Source organism: Danio rerio, chromosome 23 (assembly GCF_049306965.1).
Source record: "Danio rerio strain Tuebingen ecotype United States chromosome 23, GRCz12tu, whole genome shotgun sequence".
Lineage (NCBI taxonomy): Eukaryota > Metazoa > Chordata > Actinopteri > Cypriniformes > Danionidae > Danio > Danio rerio.
The window spans coordinates 25309997-25330432 of NC_133198.1; the positions used below are offsets into that span (position 1 = coordinate 25309997).

Consider the following 20436-nt stretch of genomic DNA (forward strand, 5'->3'; position numbering starts at 1 on the left):
ATAGAAGGGCTGGGGAATTAATCAAAATGAAAATGCAAAATGCAGTTGAGCAAAGATTGTCATGCACATCTTGTCAGGGATGCACAGTTATGTGGTCAGCTGTAAATCTCCTCCAAAAGCCAGAGGGCGCTTTTATGAAGAAACTCCAGACACCCAAGAAGAAGAAACCCAGGAAAATGCCAAAGTGTTACATTATAAACGGAAGACTTAACTGATTTCAATAGCTATTTTTCCATTCAAAGAATTGAATTAGACAAAACTGAAACATTGCATAAATCATTTGCAATCCATTTCCATTCAATGAGAAGAAAATGTTGCTTCCTGATTAACTGCCGGCAAATATAAAAAGAAGTCTGGAAATGGCTGCAGTAGGAGAAACCAATGTTGGCCATTTTTGATATATAATAAATTACTTGTGCCTCAGAAGAAAAAACACAATGAACACTGTGGCTTTTGGTAGCGTTAACCCCTCAAGACAATTCTGGGAGGTAATAATAATATGAAACCAAGTTGAAGACAGACTTTGGCTAAGGGATTTTAAATTGAACCAGACAACATTTCAAATGTTGTGTAATGTGACACTGGTTTGTCTATTAATGTCATTAGGACTCTCATTTTTGTTGTCAGATGATCTGTTAAAACAAAATCTTAATTGATGCACATGCTAGGATTTGTTTGATAATTGTGATGCCGTCATAGTTTATTAAAAGAAATTATCCTACGCAGTTATGTTCATACGTGTTTTTTTGTTTTGTTTTTTATTTTAACTGACTTTTCTGACAAAGTGCGCATGAAATTGCTTTTGATTAACTGGCAAACCCTACCCTTTGTCATAACAAAAGCAACTAAAGTTTTGGGTGTTTTTCTGTCTATATTGTTTATTACTGCTGGATACTGCAATGAAACATACAGTTGAAGTTAGAATTATTAGCCCCCCTTTAAATTTGTTTTCTTTTTTTAATATTTTCCAAATGATGTTTAACAGAGCAGGAAATTTTCACTGTATGTCTGATAATATTTTTTCTTCTGGAGAAAGTATTATTTGTTTTATTTCGGCAAGAATAAAAGCAGTTTTTTATTTAAAAAAAATATTTTTAGGTCAGAAGTATTTAAAAAGTAAGTAAGCTCCTTTAAGCTATATATTTTTTCTGATAGTCTACAGAACAAACCATCATTATGCAATAACTCGCCTAATTACCCTAACCTGTCTAGTTAACCCAATTAACCCAGTTAAGCTTTTAAATTGCTATTTAAGCTGTATAGAAGTGTCTTGAAAAATATCTAGTAAAATATTATTTACTGTCATCTTGGCAAACATAAAACAAATCAGTTATTAACAATGAGTTATTAAAACTATTATGTTTAGAAATGTGTTGAAGAAATCTTCTCTCTGTTAAACATATATTGGAGAAAAAAATAAACAGAAGGCCTAATATTTCTTCAACTGTAAGTTATGGCTATGCAGAAACAGGCAGATTTGCAAAATATATGCACAAAAACTTGATTTTTTCTCTGAGTTTGCTTGTTTAAGTTTGTTACAAGAGTGAAAGTATGGTTACAGTCTGAGTACTGTAAAGTCTGTGTTCTAAATATAGGAATAGTTTGATTGGGCGGCTGCAGTCTAATGTGCTTTCAGCCACACCCCCTCACATCTTGAGAATGTACTGTAGGGTCAATTCCAAACTCATCTCATCTCATTTCATCTCATCTCCTCTCCTTTCTTCCAGACTACTGATTTATTTGAAATGATTGAGAAAATGCAGGTAATGTGTCTCTTTTACTTTTCTCTTTTTCCCCTCTCCCCTATCCCTTTCATCTCTTATGTAGATTTTTTTTCCATTAACCCCAGATTTAGTATTAACTGGAAACATAGTGTAGATGCACTTGCATGTCTTTTTGCTGTAGTTGAATATTATGAATATTATCCTTATAAATAATGAAGATACTTATTCATTATAAACCTTATGGATGATATGGCAGTACACTAACTGTATTTATTTACATGTGAATACATTTGTTTATCTGGGCAGTAATTTTTTTTTTTTTTTTTTGCAAAGCATTAAGCAAATAATTGTTTAGAAAAAGGTTTATAAATTATTTAATTTATGCATTGATATACAAATATATCTATTTTTGGCAAGTAACACACTGAATTACGCTTGATATTTTAATGTAAAATATATATATATATAAAACATGTTTATTCAAAGTATATATATATATATATATATATATATATATATATATATATATATATATATATATATATATATATATAATTGCAAAATAAACATTAACATTATAATTTGGGTACATTTTATATTTATTTATTTAAATATTTACATAACTTTTTGCAATTATTACAGATCGTATGAATGTAGATAGCTGTTTAATTAGCAATATTTACCAATCATTTATTAATAAATAATAATGATAATAATTACTTGAAGTTAAAATTTAAGATTACATTTGATTTCTAATGTAACACAAATGTAAAAAAATCTTTTTATTTTAAATATTCAGTTTCCAAAAAGTACAATGAGAACATGATTTGTCTTGAAAACAAATGAATCATTATCTTTAGCACTCCATTACAAGAAGATCCTGTTGTTAGGTACACACAGACATATTGATCTAAGTCATTTGATATCACTTTTGTTATCTCTAACTTTGCAAAGACAGATGTCTAAGCAGAAGCTGCAATAAATGGAGCATAATGCCTGCGAGAGCAGCGTGACATTGATATTGGATCTGATTTACTATTGGGTTGCAGCTGGGGGACTTCTGCAAATGAAAAGCACAGCTAGATGTATAGAATTTTTTTAATGACAAATGTGATGGTATGTATATCACAGCTGATCTACCATGAAGATCCCTTGCTGGAATCCATCATCAAACTGATATTCAATCTTCATTTCTGTAGAATCATATATAGCCTGAAATAACTGTATTGGATTATATAGGAACTCTTTAGGTTTTTTTTTTTTTTTTGTTTGATTATTTTAGCTAGCAGCAGGATGCAATATCTGGTATAATGGCTTTAAATAGCCTTGTAAATATTTGAATGTTTTCTGCCTGGACGCTTTTAGTCGCTCTTTGATCTTATGTTTAACAGTCTGGCATATTCTTAAAACCTGATTAAAGAGAATACAAGAGAACAGCTTATTGTCTAAAACCCTTCTGAAGGCTGATGGCTCTGTCTGTCTAATAGAATATGTTCTTTCTGTTATTGTTTGAGTGCATGTGAACTTTCTTTTAAAAAGATTTAATGTTCTCTCATAATCATTTTATGAATGTCCCATTATGCTGTTTAAGTTCTTCATCCATTTTTCTTCTCTGGCTGATGCCTGTTTACTTGCTATTGATGTTTAGTCTTGTAAAAGAATTTGTCTTTTTTATTTTGACTAGAGTTTGGTGAAAAAAATGTTTGCTTTTAAAGTGAAATTAGTCAATTTAAAATGAATAACTACACACTTAAAATAATGGCATCAATGATCCCATGAGGAAATTTACTTTAGAATGTTTTAATTTCACAAAAAGGTCTTTGCAGTACAGAAATCTTTTTTCGATTATTAAATGATTCTTCATACTTTGAAAATAAAGTTCACTAAAATGTTTTACTGGGAAAACTCTTTTGGTACTTTGTGGTACAGTACCTTTGTTTTTAAGAGTGTAACTGTTCACAACATAATATATTAACTTTTGCTATGTTCAAGTATTTTAATATTTTCTAAAATCTATTACACTACATTTATATATTAATTTAAATTTATTGGCGCCCATTGTCAAGCTGAATTGTGGATGTTAAGAAAGTAAGACTCATTTTTATGCTATAAATAAACAAATAAAGTAAATATATCTAAATATCTATGTATAGAAAAATTTACTTTTAATGTGAGAACATTTCTTGTAAAAATTGTATTGACAATACACCCACTTTAAATATAAATTAGTTACAGTCATTTTAACACATTTACTGTGCTTTATTTTTTGACATTTGTTTTACTAAATAGAAGTTTGATACATTGTAAAAAAGATTTGTGCTGCCTTAAATGTTTTAGTTAAATCTAATTAACTTTTCTAGTCATCTCAACTCATCTCATCAGTCAAACTGAATAAAATTATTAGGTTATACTTTGTATAACTTTAAAAATGTTGTTGAAACCTTTAAATATTTGTTGTCTTGACTTTTTGTCATCATTTTTTTAGAGTGTATGTTTGATTTGTTACTCTGATTGTAGCTCATACACAGTTGAAGTCATAATTATTATTTTAAATGATTATTATTCCCAAATTTAACACAAATTTTCACAGTATGTCTGATATTTTTTCTTCTGGAGAGAGTCCTATTTGTTTTATTTCGGCTAGAATAAAAGCAGTTTTTATTTTTATTTTTAAACAATTTTAAGGTCAGAATTATTAGCTCCTTTAAGCTATATATGTTTTTGATAGTCTAAAGAACAAACCATTATTATACAATAACTTTCCTAATTTCACTAACATGCCTAGTTAACCTAATTAACCATAGTTAAGCCTTTAAATGTCACTTATAGCTGTATAGAAGTGTCTTGAAAAATATCTAGTAAAATATTATTTACTGTCATCATGGCAAAGATAAAATAAATCAGTTATTAGAAATAAGTTATTAAAACTATTATGTTTAGAAATATGTTGAATAATTCTGACTTCAACTGTATCTACTTAATTTATATAGTAATAATGCATCTTAAAAATTACACTTCTCCATTAAGAATGATAAAAATGAATTACCATGATAATTGAAATACTAAGCAACTCTACTTCTTAACAGTTATTTAAGCCACATGGCTGAATTATTAGAGCTTTAGAGAATAAGATTGAAATTCAGTGATTTCTTCAAGTAATGATATTTCCATTTATCCATAGTGTCTCATTTTCAAGATGTACCACTTTAAAGCAGAATTTCCTGCAACTGCATTTTTTTCTTCCCTTAAAAGGCACACAAGTCTAATCAGATTCCTTTTTCCTCAATAGATCTAACCTAAGTGTTATTTTTGCTTTCACACGTGGTCTGACAGGCCTGACAGATCGTCTCTTTTTATCTTTCAGAGCAACAGAATGGACGAGCAGCGATGCACTTTTCCTCCTCCTCTCAAAGTAGGTTCACCTCATGGCTCCCTTTTGTCCCTTTACACTCACAAAAATACAAAACACGTATTGTCTGAGGGCCACGAACTGCTGTTTTTATCTGCCGGCAGACAGCTTCAAATAGAAGAGCTGGTTATCAGTCAAGCTGCTGCGTCTAGTTTTTCAAAGACATCCCTTGCCCACTTTCCTTCTCACTAATGGAACTGCAATCAAATAAGATTAGCTGGTGCTGAGCAATATTTTCTGGCCTGAAGCCACAAAGCCTATATAAAGAGTCAAACTTGCCACAATGCAAACAGTTCCTGAGTTAGTTCTCTTAAATAAACCAGCAGATGAGCAAGCAGAATGTTTTTGTCTGTGTGTCAGTGAAGTTACACTGCAGGTAATTAGGGTAAAGTTTATTTATTAATGATCACCATATTTTCACAAATGGAGAACATTTTTGGGCACATTCTACAATAAGTATCCATTAGTTAATGTTAATGTTTGTACAAACTAAGAATGAAAAATAATTGTACAGTATATATTAATCAAAGTTAATGTGAACTTTATAATTAAAAGAAAATTGTGCTTGTTAAGATTTATGTTTGGCATACTCAATCCTCATTGATCAGTCACAAAGTTCAAAGGTATGTTATTCTGAGATAACAACTTTATTCATTCATTTATTTTCTTTTTGTTTTAGTGCCTTTTTTTAATCTGGGGTCGCCACAGCGGTATGATCCACTAACTTATCCAACATATGTTTTACACAGCAGATGCCCTTCCAGCTGCAAACCATTACTGGGAAACATCCATACATTCTCATTCACACACATACACTACGGACAATTTAGCTTACCCAATTTACCTATACCACATGTCTTTGGACTTGTGGGGAAAACCAGAGCACCTGGCGGAAACCCACGCAAACATGGGGAAAACATATAAAACTCCACACACAAACGGCAAGTGACCCAGCCAGGGCACAAACCAGTGACCTTCTTGCTGTGAGGCGATTGTGCTACCCACTGCGCCACCATGCTGTCAGATAACAACTTATAAAAATCAATTATACTTAAAATTATGGTTATATATATACACATTCAAATGTTTCTGGTTGTCTATCGTGCCATTTTTTGGACAGTTTTTGACTGATGCCATTTTGTAAACAAATGCTTTATAGGTTAATGTACGCTCCATGCCCTCCACATCACATCGGGCTGCCGATAAGCCTGTAAGGCTGTATCCTACAAGTAATCACCTCCTAGAGGCTTTGTTCCTAACTTAATGCACTGTGATTTAGCATGTGCTAATAATGAACTAATGTATTTTCATTCATTAACAAAAACAAAGATTAATAAATACTGTAAAAAAATGTGTTATTCAGTGTTCGTTCACTTTAGTAATTACATTAACATTAACTTATTGAACCTTATTGTAAAGTGTTACTTTTTTGCTTAGGTTTTCTAAAATGTTGTTTAAATATACAAAATATTGATTAAATATGCACTAATTTGCATATTTTTAGCACAAAGATCTTTACACTTTAAATTTAAAGAAAGGGTAACATTTCTTGTTTTTTTTTTTTTTTTTTTTTGCTTTTTCTGACATATTAGTCAAAGGTTTTTACTAAGGGTGTTATAAGTATGCACTGCAAAACCCCATAAGTTAAGGTAAATCACACCATTTGAGGAAAACGATTGCAACAAACTATTTAACATAAGTTTAAAAACTAATGAGTACTGTGAACTTGATTCATTTGAGTAAATGAAGCCATTTGAGCACAGTAAAACCCAATAAATAAAAAGAACTCAAACCAACTGAGTACTGTAAAACCGAATAAATTAAGTCAACTCAAATTGTTTGAGGAAACCGATTGCTACAAACCATTTAAGTTAAAAAGAGAATCTATATTTCTGTGAACATTTAAGTTGAAGTAATGATCTATTTAATTAACTTATTACCTTCAACACTGAGTTCTAAACTCTTTTAAAATGAGTAGAAATAACTTCAGTAAATTTTGAGTTAACTACACTCATTTAATTTAAAGTTGACTGTTGGGTTTTGCAGTGTATCTTTCATCACCCCATTATACAGAAAATGCTACAAAAAGCAACTGTAATTTAAATCTACAGACACAATTAGTACAGTACGATAACAGAAACGCTTGAAAGTGTATTTATTTTAAACCACACAAAATGCACATGAACACACATGTATAACCAAAGCATATTTTGCCTGCAGTGTCTCACCTTAATGTATTTTGCAACCAGATGAATCCACTGCATAATTAATATTTTCTTTGCAGACTGAGGAAGACTACATCCCATACCCCAGCGTCCATGAGGTAAACCAGTTCAGAATAAAGAGCTGTCAGAAACTGTTATTGCAATCAATATCTCACTGGAGTTTATTGTGCACAACCGTAATTGTTTTCCTTCATGTCTCTCTCAGGTTCTTGGCAGAAAGAGTCCATTTCCCTTGATTTTGCTGCCCCAGTTTGGGGGTTATTGGATTGAAGGGACCAATCATGAGCTGAGCAATGGGAATGACCCGGAGCAATTCGTGTCTCCCACCTCACGCTACAAATTGGAGTGCAACACCACCGCTAAGATCTACAGGAAACATTTTCTGGGCAAAGTAAGCATTTGCTTTAAGTAATAGATTGATTGGAATGGGTAGATTTGGTTTGTTTTTTTGGGTCACACTTTAGTTTATGGTGCAATTATTGCCATTAATAAACCATTAACTATGACTTTTGCCTTATACTCCTAATTTGCTTCTTATTAGTAGGCATTAATGTAGAAGTTGGGTTTAGGTATTGGGTAGAATTAGGGCTGTAGAATAAGATCAGCTGCTCTTCAGGCGATCAGCCTTCAGCAGTGACATTTGTGTTAAGCTGAACTGAAATAAACCATACTGAACTTCAAAAGTGACATTTATATTAAACTGAACTGAATCCATTTTAATTTAACTTGAACATTATTTTGCAGCTTAATATGCTGGAATGTTCCACCATCTGAAATATTGTTTTAGCTTTTTTATTCTCTTTCCTTCAACTATGTCAAGCTGCTTTGGCACTATCACAGTCTTTAGTACCTATAGAGCACTTCAAACAACCAGCTTTGTTATTATGACCCTTTGTCTTATATAATAACAACATAGTGGTCAGTCTTGGCTGTTTCCTGTAGCCCACAATCACACCAGTGTGGTTATAATGCTGATGCATCGTTAATCAGCTGCTAAATTCAAATCTGCCCTCCTGCAAAAACTGCAACCAAGCCTGGGTAAAAAACACAACCACATCACTTGTCAAACCTCACCACTTATCATTACTTTCAATAAAATAATGTTTGCTTAGGTTGATTTTTTAATACACAGCAAAAAAACATTGTACCTTGTAAAATGCATACTGATGACCATGAGAAACAGCAATAATAGTCATGTTACACATACTCTTAACATATATTATTAACAACAGATACACCCTGTTTAGGTAACTAAAATATTTACTGGAGTCTTCTTCCAGTTAAAAAGCCACCTACTTTTACAGTATGTGGTTTAGGAGAAGTTGAAGAATTAATGCGTTGTAAATCCAGCAGCTCTAATCTCCATTGCAGTGCATGGGGCTGCAGCATGTCATATCATAAACCAAACGCGTCACTATAGAAATATAAAAGTGATGCATTCGAAATAACTCACAATTTGGAGTTAGCTGAATAATTGAAAGTGTACATGTGAAAGGGTTAAATAAGCTATGGCATTCTAAGCAAAGTATTGTTGTGGGGTGGTAGGCACGCTCTTTTGCTCACACTGGTCATGTACAGAACTGGAGAATTTATTATCACATGAAAGTAAGCTTTTTGTAAAAGATTTTTTAAATTTTTATTTGACCCATCCCTGCAGGCACAGGACATCAAGATGATGTCATATTGACGTTGTACCCCAACGCACATTGGAGTTTGTTTGAAAATTAAAATCGGGTTGACGTCAGAACCCAAAGTCAGGCCAACGTCAATGTCTAACGTTCAACCTAAAATCAACCAAATATCAACTGTCAATGTTACACCTTTATGGTACCACTATGACCTTGATCAAATGTTGGATTTTGGTAACTCTCCAACACGACCTAAAATCAGCCAAATATTAACATAATTTGACATCGTTATTGGACGTCAAAATAATGTTGCCCTTAGACGCTGGCTAGACATTGAATTTTGGTCACTGGACGTCATGACCTATATCTAACCTAATATTAACGTGTTTTGATGTGTGCCTGCTGGGATGCTTGAGCAGGAGTGTAAACAACTCTGAATGCATGAAATAGCGTTCAACCACCCCTTTAATTGGGATTTCTTGTTTGGCACAATTATTGCTGAGCAAGTGCAAAAGAGAGAAATTTCCCTAATGAATATATCAACAACAAGTTGTTGAGTTAATTTCCATACACAACATTTAATTGTCAGCAAACAAAGACTTAAATTTAGTTTTGCTCATTGCATGAATCATAACTACAGAAGGTCTCTCAAAACCAGCATGGAAAAGCATTTAAAAAGCTAAACGTTCATAATGGATCCATCAGCCCATCCGTTTGAATAAGTTTTAATAATGCAATTGTTAACAAATGTAACCCAATTACAGACCAATGCGACACCACAGCAGCCAGACATAATGAAGATATATTAGGCTTTCGCTTCAATGGGCTTAATGTATTCACATCTAATAACCATTATAAATTAGACTAATGTGCATAAAGAAGTGGTCGGTTAGCCCTTAGATCTGTGGGGGAGTGTTGGGAATGAAAACTGAAATGAGTTTGCAAGTGTGAAGATGAATGTGCGCTCACAGCTTCGCCTTCTGCTCCTTCATTAGGAACACTTTAATTACTATACAGTGGACAGTGCCCTCGGCCACCTGGTGTTCTCCATGAAATATGATGTTATTGGGGACCAAGAGCATCTCCGGCTCATGCTCAGGTGTGACCTCCTCTCCTCTCTTTTTTCCTTTTTTTGTTCTCCATTCTTTCTAGATGACTTGTTGACTTCCCTCGAATCACTCATTTTCCCCCTGGCCTTGTGTCCTGCCAAAGTCTGTATTGTTCGGCTAATGACAGGCTTAGTATCTGGCACGGTTCCACTACTTTTTCAGCTTTGGCTTTTATTGTGGGCATTAGACAGAATGCACTGATATCTATTCCTTGACAACAACTGTCAATGTTTCCTGGGAACTACAATAAAACCCATTTTTTGATAGATTAAGCAGGCCAAATGTACACGCCACCCTCATTTCCGCATTAGGCACCAGATGGACAATATAGGGCAATGTGTGTGGGTGGAGGGAAGGCAGCAGGATGTTCCTGTTATCAAATCCATGTGACACATTTAACGATGCCACAATGACTATGAACTGAAGTCCGGAGCTGTTAATAAGTGTTACTGTGTTGTGTTGCACTATAATTTCATTAGAAACTGTGTTTGCAAGCTGCCAGACATGAGGATTAATTCATATTTTGAATGCATCAATGAAATTGATTAATGAAAAAGCAAAGCAAAACTGAAGCAAGAGTAATGTTTTAAGATAATATATATATATATATATATATATAGGTTGATGCAAGTTTATCAGAACATTTAATCATTCTTTTTCTTTTGCTTTATAAAACTTACAGTACTATATTATATTGCATGTCTAATAAAAAGACAAGCTATTTTTAATGGGACAGGAAGATTCATTCAAAGGTGCAGTTGGTGATCTGCATAAACGTTAGCATATCACTTTCAAACACAGTTCCTTCTCTGCGGTCCAAAGCTACGCTTACAGATATTATGAACGTGCACCTTAAAGATGACAGTTGACAACCCACTAGATCATGTCATTCACTAGTAAGAAAACTTTATAGTACTTTATAATACTACAATTCTGAACAAGAAACTGCATTATATCTAGCAGGCTGTCAGTTATGTAGCAAGCAAAACTTGTCATAATGTGCAATAATTCATGCATGCAAGGATCGCTAGTTTTAGTCTCTTACGCTGCTTAGTGCTTGACCAGCAGAATTCAGGAATTACATTTATTACTAAGCCATACTTGCATGCTATTACCGAATGAATATTCAAAGTAGCATGGTAAACAATATAGTGAGCACATCACAGGTTGTCATTGTCGAAAAATGAGCCAATGTGATGTTAAAATAAAACCAACTTCACCTCAGTAAAGCAGACTAGGCGGAATAGAATCTACATTATTGATGCTGTAAAAGGCCCTTATGAAATTGAAAATAGTCACATCAATCATTCGCTGGAAGATTTCAGTGGCTGAACAACACTTCTGTGCATATAGCTCGTTCGTAAAACAAAAAAATCTACATATGATTTGTGTGACTAAAATAGTTTTAAAGCATAACATTATCAGTCTAAAAGAAATACTTCAGCCATGGTGTCATCCATCCTCCAGCATGCAAACGGAACTCCAATATCGATTCAGGATTTTAAAAAGTTTGATTCAGCATTTGATTTTCGTGATTGCGCGCACACATGCACATGGAAGATCTGCATGAACGGCAGCACAGATGTACAAATCTGCATTTCGTCACCTTGGAATTATAAGGTTCTAGCTCCGTTCTGAATGATTTTGAGATATTGAGCTTCAAAGTTTTTGCATTCCATAGCAAACAGTATGTGTGTAACATTTGGTTTTTAAATAAAACGTTTTAAAATGTAAACAACTTAAAAAATATCCCATAATGTAAATAAGTTGTCAAATATTAAGAATATGTCAATAATTCAATTTTGACAGAAAAATGTCAGATCGAACCTTATAATTCTAAGGTGACAATTTGTTGACAGACAGTTTGGGTTACTTATGGGAATTATGGGAATTGTCGGCCCAACAAATTTTGACTGGATGAACATTTTTTGGTCTTATGCCTTACCCAGAAATTAAATTTGTTATTGCAGTAAGAAAAATACTTTGGTAATTTTTGGCACCTTTGTTTCTAAGAGGGTAATTGTTTACAATATAATATATTAACTTTAGCTATGTTCAATTATTTAAATATTTTTAAAACCATTACATCACATTTATATATGAATTTAAATTTATTGGAGCTCAATGTCAAGCTGAATTGTGGATGTTAAGAAAGTAATGTAATTCTTTTTTTTACAATTGTTTATAGGTATGTTTTTGTGCCAATTATGTACTTAAAACATAATTGTTTTCCTAAAAAAGTTCTTCTGTACAGTTCTGTAGTCTGCCATTGATGTTTTAGTTGTCAAGTGCTTGCACAATGTGCATGACTCCATATTTACTAAACTATGCTTTTGTAGTTTTTATGGTATCATTTTCAACAAAATATTAAACATTGCCATGTAAAAAATGCCAAGATGCATACAAGCTTTGTTAGATTTAGCAATTAACTAGTAATTTCCAGTTTAAAATGTAATTTCAAAATACAAAGTCAGAAAGTCAGTTTTATGACACATGAATGTTTTTAAGACATAATTTATATTTTAAAAACACTGAGAATTGGGGGGGTTGGAGTGCTGAAAAAACGTTGAGATTTTTTTTTTTTTTGAAAAAGAACTGAGAGATTTAATCTGTGATTTAAAAATATCAGAATTTAACAGATAAACCTTTATACACATTATTTGTTTTGATCAGTGTCTGTTTTGTGATTATTTACAGAACAAAAATGAAAACACATCATGACGTGATACCAATATCTTGTCTGACCGAATTCCCCAACATTGTCCAGATGGCCAAGGTGAGAGTGAATCATGCGTGGAGGGGGTGAAGGGGTCAGCATTATTGTTTTCGGGCCATCCAATTCATCACACTTCTCTATAAGTGACATGACTGATTGTCTCACTCTCCCCATGAGCCTGTTCTGTCCTGCCTGGACAGATGACCGTTGTGTTGCCTCACTTTTGCAAGATCAAATGAGAATGAAGAGCAAATCAATATGTGCTTTCTCTTTTCATTATTGTCAGCTTGTCTGTGAAGAGGTGAATGTGGACCGATTTTTCCCGGTGCTTTACCCAAAGGTACGTAACCCCTATACGACACAATACAATATCAATCAATTTTGTCAATGTGTGACCCGTCTATTTCAAAGCGATAACGCTGAATGCACCAATGCATTACCCCTGATCATTTGTCCAAGTTAAAGTGTGGCACTGGGAAATAAGCTAGTTTGGGTGTATTTTAGTCTCTCAAGGGTTTGCAGTGTTGACAGAGCAGACATTTATCATGCTTTTAAATCTTCTAACCTTCCCCTAGGCTTCCAGGCTCATCGTCACTTTCGACGAACACGTCATTAGCAACAACTTCAAGTTTGGAGTCATTTATCAGAAGTTTGGACAGGTGAGTCGCATGGGAAGCCTTATCTCTGTTAGGTTCTTCACAACTGATTTGCACTCATTTAGCAGATGCACAGAGATAAATTGGTGCTGTTAAGCCACGGTCACACTAGAGTTTGAACATTCGAAATTCGATTGGACAGTGCTCCGAAAAGGGACAGAATAAGATTACTCGACACTGTTAAAATGAAGGATTATTTTAAATTTCTGTACAGAGCGGTCAAGATTTGATCTTATATTGGTCTCACGATTCACATGATGCGAATTTGCAGGTCATAGCTCACCAAGCTTAAACTCTGACACTCATTGATGTGAAACTTGTTGCATGAGCAAGCTTTCCGGTCTGGCATGCTTGCATGTATATGATTTGAAGTCATTGTGGCGAACAGTGCATTGTTACCACACCTTAAAGCTTCACCTAAGCATTTTCAGCCACATGAATTTGACACACACATGCTGTTTCTCCACGATGGACATCCATCCTTCAGCCTCCGACACCTAGATTGCAGCTCTCTAGGTATTTTTTTCTCCTTTACTTTCATCAATTGTTGAAGTTTGTTCCTCGCCACTGTGGCAACTTGCTTGCTTGGTTTTGGACTTGTGGAGCTGCGCAATGATGGATTTTGCTCTTCTTGAACTACACTGAACTGAACTATATTAACTCTGAAAACTGGAGTGACCCAGTTTCAATTTACTAGAATTTCTATGTTAAGCTACTTTGGCACATTCTACATTGTAAAAGCGCTATAGAAATAAATGAATTGAATTGAATGAAAATGCCAGTGTTCTCCTAAAAATGTCTATCTCCAGGAAATTTTAAGGGCGCTTCTGTGGTGCAAATCACCCAGCCATATCACCCTGTAGCCCAACATCGGTTTCTCCCTGAAGCTAGGTGAGGTTGGCACTGGATATGAGGCCTTTTGGGAGAACTAGATTGTTTGTGGAAAACTATAAGGTACACTATGCTCAGTAAAAAAAAGCGCCGTCTTTTAGATGAGCTGTTAAACTGAGGCTCCGTTTACACTAATACGTTTTAGGTTTAAAATGGTGTTTTAGAACAAAAACTATCCACGTCCACACTGGCATCTCATCTAGTGTTTCTGAAAAGATCTCTGTCCACACTACACCACTGAAAATGCACAGCTTGTGACCACATGCACACTCTGGCATGCGCTGAGCTCCAGGCAGTCAGTGGGTGCTTTGAGGACACCTCTCTAGGTGTGAGCAGTACACGTTGGATAGTTCATTAAGGTTATACCGCTGGATATAATCTCACTATTGTTGATAAACGTGATATTTACTGTAACCAACCCAGGCTCATTGTGAAAATGTAGTCCCGCGGACGTTTCTGGAGACCGCGGAATACGTCCCGGCGGGTACGTAAGGCTGCAGTTTTTGTTTTTGTTTTTGCTAATTTTCACGCCCGCGCTGTTCTCGCGTGAACCCACCAGAGGCCGCTGTCCGACTGACCGGAGGATTGACTGCGCGACTGGCCAATCGGCTGACCCACCCTCCTCCTTCCCTAAACCTAACCAATTTTACCGACTGACCCGCTCGCTTCCCTAAACCCGAGCAACAGTTTACAAAAGCCGTCCAAAAAAGAAAAGCCCTGATTTTTTTTTTTTTTACCGCGTTTTCGGATTTCACAGTGTTCTCACCCTGTTACGAAACTAGTTCACTTAATTTTTGGGATTCTGTTTTTGTCTTACCTGATTGCTGGAACCGCTCTTCCCCGGACTCGAAACCGATCGCTGTGGTCAACTCCTCTCTGCATCTCAAGCCTGCCGACGTACACGGTGAGCTGAGTGGATAAACGGGTTGCAGCGGGAAAGCCCTCCACAAGGAGGTAAGCGGCCGGCCGGCCGGCCGGCAAGTGCAAAAGGGAACAGCGTCACACCGCCCTGTAGCGTTTGCTTGAAAAAATTAATGCAGCCATACGTACCTCCCGAGACGTATTCCGCTGCCTCCAGAAACATCCGCGGGACTACGTTTTCAGAATGAGCTTGGGTTGACTGTAACTCATCTTCTCTATCTAATGACTTTTTGGTCATTTAAATCTATTACTTGTTCTCAGGTAACGTGTTTTGGCTGAGCCCAAAGATAAGTTAATATATTAATTTATATAACCACGAACACTGATTCTGCATATTTGACTAATTGTATGTCTTTTGTTTCTTATATTGTATAAACTTATCGTATGTTATATTTTATAATGCCCTTTATTTACTATAAAAACTGATATTCAGCAAAAGAAATAGGGTAAGTTACTTGTTTTGCAGTGGAAATGAACAGAGGCAGTTATGTTACAGGCTTCGATTTGTTATAAATATGCATACAGTCAAGATGATGGTCATAAAAATATGTAGCTAAACGACGCCTCAACTTTTTTGGTGTTTACTAAGTTGTTAATATCAAAATGAAAATAGGCATTTCCTTATATCATGCTTTTATTTTATTGTTAAGATAATAAAACAACTTAGCCAGGGGGGTGTGAATGACGTTATAAAGTACACAGTTCCCTTTAAAGATTTACCCGATGTGTTCTCTGGAGTTTTTTTTTTTCCATATCAAACTTGCGAAGTCTGATCGAAAGTATGCAAGACTGAACTTAGTGCACTTAATATTGAGAAAAAGCCCCAGGTAGTCAGGTAGTCGAATGTCTGCAACTACACCTCTGTTTTCAGATGTCTTCGTTTTCCCTCATCCACACTTAAATGGAGCAGCAGCATATTAAAACAAATAAGGCCTTTTCAGCGTTTTTAAAACTTTCTGTTTTCGGGCCTGGAAAACTCCAGGCTAAGGATGGAGGCCGCAACTGTAGCAAAATGTGTGCGTTTAAAACGAAAAAGTATCACTGCAAACGGAGCCCGAATAAGAATGAACTTCTGGCTGCTCTTCATATCAGGAACTTCCATGTGTGTCTTAGAGAAAAATGGGAGACACATGTCTCCGTTCCCTCCTTTGGGGAACTTGGGTTACAGATGTAACCAGGACGTTTTGAAGTTCAAATCCAAAATAGTCTCCTAATAATCCCCATCTTATCACCTTCTTCTTGCTTAAACACTTTGGTGGAAATGCAACTTAATTAATTTTTTTTTTTCAGAAAAACACTTTTAAAAATCTGTCTTTAGTTTCTAGCAGCTAATAAGTAGACCATCCTCCTCTTGAACGTACAATGGATCCTCTGCTTAGACAACAATCAAATCATTGTCTTCATTTGATCTACATTTTGTATTAAAATCATGAGGCTATTGTTCCCAAAAGAGAGCTTTGATTACATTAAAACAGCCACTTGGCCTTAAAGGCCACAGCGAGGAGCTAAACGGAGTGAGAGGGACCAGAGAGTTTTTTTTTTTTTGAAGAGGCTTGCCAGCAACACCCTTAGCGTATTAGCATGAGAGCAGAGCAACCTCTTCATCTCACAGAGCGGTGTTTACACACTCAACCTTTCTAGTGTGGGCAGCAAGAACGCCAAAGCCCTTGATGGGACGCATTTAAAATACATCTTATGGATCAGCCCTCAAAACTTCCGCGTGTCCTACTTTACTCTAAATGGTAGACTATGTTTATTCAGAGGAACAATTAGCATTTGCATAAACCTAATTGACTCATGATGAGCCATTTAGGTTTGCTAATTTTAGAATTTGCTTTTGTTCTCATTAAGATGCTCTTGTTTTGTATGCGTGTGTATGTGTTAGGTTTGTTGAATGCTTGGGTGTCTTTATATGTTTTTATAATTTGGGAAATTTGAAAAGTCTGAACTACTCTGTTATTTCATTCAGTAATTAAATTAATGATAATGCACAAATCTTCTTTGTTATGTAGGCCTTGACAGGGCGCCTGTTGTACCTGGTGGGTTTCAATGTTTACAACCAAGGGCACTTGAATGCAAAATGTTAGCTTGAAACTTATCAACATTTTATGTGTGTTTATGTGTGTAGACCTCAGAGGAGGAGCTGTTTGGGAATAACGAGGAGGGTCCTGCTTTTGTGGAGTTTTTAGAGTTTCTGGGACAGAAAATCGAGCTTCATGACTTCAAAGGGTAACACTTATAAACAGAGCCTCTCTTACTTTCTCTCTGTACAGCACTAGACGAAATGTTAAACAGCCTGTATGAATTAAAATAGATGTTTTTGATGCTGCAGTTTTTGTAAGTGCGTATCTAAAGAGATATTTCACTTAGACAATGAATTGCACTCACTCAGAGTGTTGTTTATTTGCATTTGCATGCTGCATTGTTTGAACCTTCAAATGACATAAAACATGTTCCCAATTTGCAAAGTGTTAACTGTATTTGTTTATGCTTAAAAATTAGCCACTTCTAACTCTGTTTCACTAACATTTAATGCCTGTCATTTATTTAATTTAGTGCTTGTTCAAACGTGATTACTTTTGAAGGATCCTTTCAATTTAATTTTGCATTTGTTAATTGAATCTGAAATCAAATATAAAGACGTGCAAAACAAAAATGCTGAAAAGTTGCTTTGTTCAAAGTACTTAAATCAGAAATAAATGAAATATTAATGAAAATTACTTAAATATATTAGTGTATATACTCTGTAAATTTAATTTACAGAGTAAAAATAAAAGCTGTAATATGTGAATGTAATAAAAATGAATAGTGCATACAAATAGAACATACATGATACTAAAATAACACTGTAAAACAAGAAGACATTCATTAAAAGGTAGATTTTTTTAGCACTTATAATAAATATAAATATAAATAATGTAATTTTAAATAAATAGCCATATTGCATAATTAATGTTTAAACGTTTAAATGTAACAATATATTATAAATAATCTTTCAAATGGACTAATAGACATTTTAAACCAGCATTTTTTATTTAATGTTTTACCTTTGAAGGTGTATACACTGTAAAACCCAACAGTCACATTTATCAAATTAAATAATAGTAGTTAACTCAAAATTTAGGCGAGGCAGTGGCGCAGAAGGTAGTGCTGTCGCCTCACAGCAAGAAGGTCGCTGGGTCGCTGGTTTGAACCTCGGCTCAGTTGGTGTTTCTGTGTGGAGTTTGCATGTTTTCTCTGCCTTCGAGTGGGTTTTCTCCGGGTGCTCCGGTTTCCCCCACAGTCCAAAGACATGTGGTACAGGTGAATTGGGTAGGCTAAATTGTCCGTAGTGTATGAGTGTGTGTGTGAATGTGTGTGTGGATGATTCCCAGAGATGGGTTGCAGCTGGAAGGGCATTTCGAAAAAATTTGCTGAATAAGTTGGCGGTTCATTCCACTGTGGCGACCCCGGATTAATAAAGGGACTAAGCTGACAGGAAAATGAATGAATGAACTCAAAATTTACTGAAAGTTAATTCTACTCATTTGGAAAGAGTTTTGAACTCAGTGTTAAAGGTAATGAGTTAATTTAATGCTTCATCACTTCAACCTAAATGGAGTAAATTTTTTTTTTTTAACTCAAATGTTTGTAGCAATGGGTTTCCTCAATCGGTTTGAGTTGCCTTCAATTATTGGGGTTTTACAGTACTCAGTTGGATTTCTTCATTTATTGGGTTTTACTGCACTCAGATTGCTCTGTTTACTCAAATGGATTAAGTTCACAGTACTCATTAGGATTAGTTTTTGAACTTAAATGGTTTGTTGCAATCATTTTCCTCAAATGGTTTGAGTTACCGGAACTTTTTGGGTTTTATAGTGTACATACAAATTGTTAGTTAGATTTTCTCGAAATATTCTTATGTTTCCATATCTTAAAGACTTACGACAAATCTCAATTAATCTTGATTATGACTGTGAAGCTGCTGCTCATAAATTGTATAAAATTTGTCTGCAAATCCTTTGAATATGCTCTTTTGCTACAGGTTTCGTGGAGGGTTGGATGTAACACATGGACAGACCGGCTCTGAGTCTGTCTACCATAATTTCCACAACAAAGAGATCATGTTCCACGTGTCGACTAAGCTGCCTTACACAGAGGGTGATACACAGCAGGTACAAATGACCACAGGCAGGGAGAGGATCACTCACAGCACGTGTCCTTTCCATTTTACTGGTCCCTTTAGTCAATACAACTGTAATAAGCTTTAGTCTGAAAAAAAATATATATAATCAGCTGTCTGTGATAATCCATCTTTGTAGATCAGAGGTCAGTGGATTTGAAAACTATTGATCAGTGTTATAGCAGCACAACATGATTCATCAAATGCTGGTTAGCTAGCTAAAAGGAATTATTTTTTTGGATATTGTCCTGTAAATTATTTGCGCGCATTAGAATGGAGTCACTTTTAAATGCTTTCAAATTCACAGTAACACACACTCTTTGATTGGGGATTGTCAGTACAGATTACACATTTTACAATTCCAAATTCTCTGCCATGAATACGTAGAATATCTTGTCTAATTCTTGTTAATGAAGTAAAACAGACTTAACGGTGAGTAACAACCAAGTAGTTGTATCAGTTTTTCCAGAGCTACTCTGTCAACTATCAAAGATGAATCCTCACATTTTAATAGTATTTTTTGCTACTGACAGAATAAAACAGACTACTGTATGTCATTTCTGGATTGTTATACATGCCAGAGGTGGTCAAACATTTTCAAAATCTTAGAAAATTATTTTAGTTTTATTATGATTTTGGTTTTGATTTCCATTTTTAACTGTAGTAATTCAAAATAAGATGTTTATAAACATGTATTTTAGTTAGACTCACTCAACAACAAATTACATATTAGTTAGGGTTACTATGTTTAAAAACAAAAACTAACACCGTTTTTATTACACTATACACACTCTCACAAACACACACTACACTACACTACCTGACTGTCTTGTCGTAGTCTTGACTTATACTTGATCATTTGGAAAAGTGGCAGAAGGTAGATTTTTCTGATGAATCATCTGCTGAACTGCATCCCGATCATCACAAATACAGCAGAAGACGTATTGGAACCCCCATGGACCAAAGATTACCAAAGAAATCAGTCAATTTCGGTG

At 34.8% G+C, this 20436-nt stretch overlaps 1 protein-coding gene across 1 annotated transcript in view; it reads left to right on the top strand.

The window, feature by feature from the left end:
* rap1gapa (RAP1 GTPase activating protein a) overlaps nt 1–20436 on the top strand; it is a gene marked incomplete at its 5' end in the record, with an annotated part of 113943 nt that overhangs the window by 60010 nt on the left and 33497 nt on the right. The window contains 9 exon segments of the mRNA NM_001123053.1: nt 5089–5136; nt 7418–7456; nt 7564–7749; nt 9982–10085; nt 12793–12871; nt 13098–13151; nt 13387–13470; nt 17408–17508; nt 19304–19433. Coding sequence (NP_001116525.1) covers nt 5098–5136; nt 7418–7456; nt 7564–7749; nt 9982–10085; nt 12793–12871; nt 13098–13151; nt 13387–13470; nt 17408–17508; nt 19304–19433 — 816 coding nt within the window.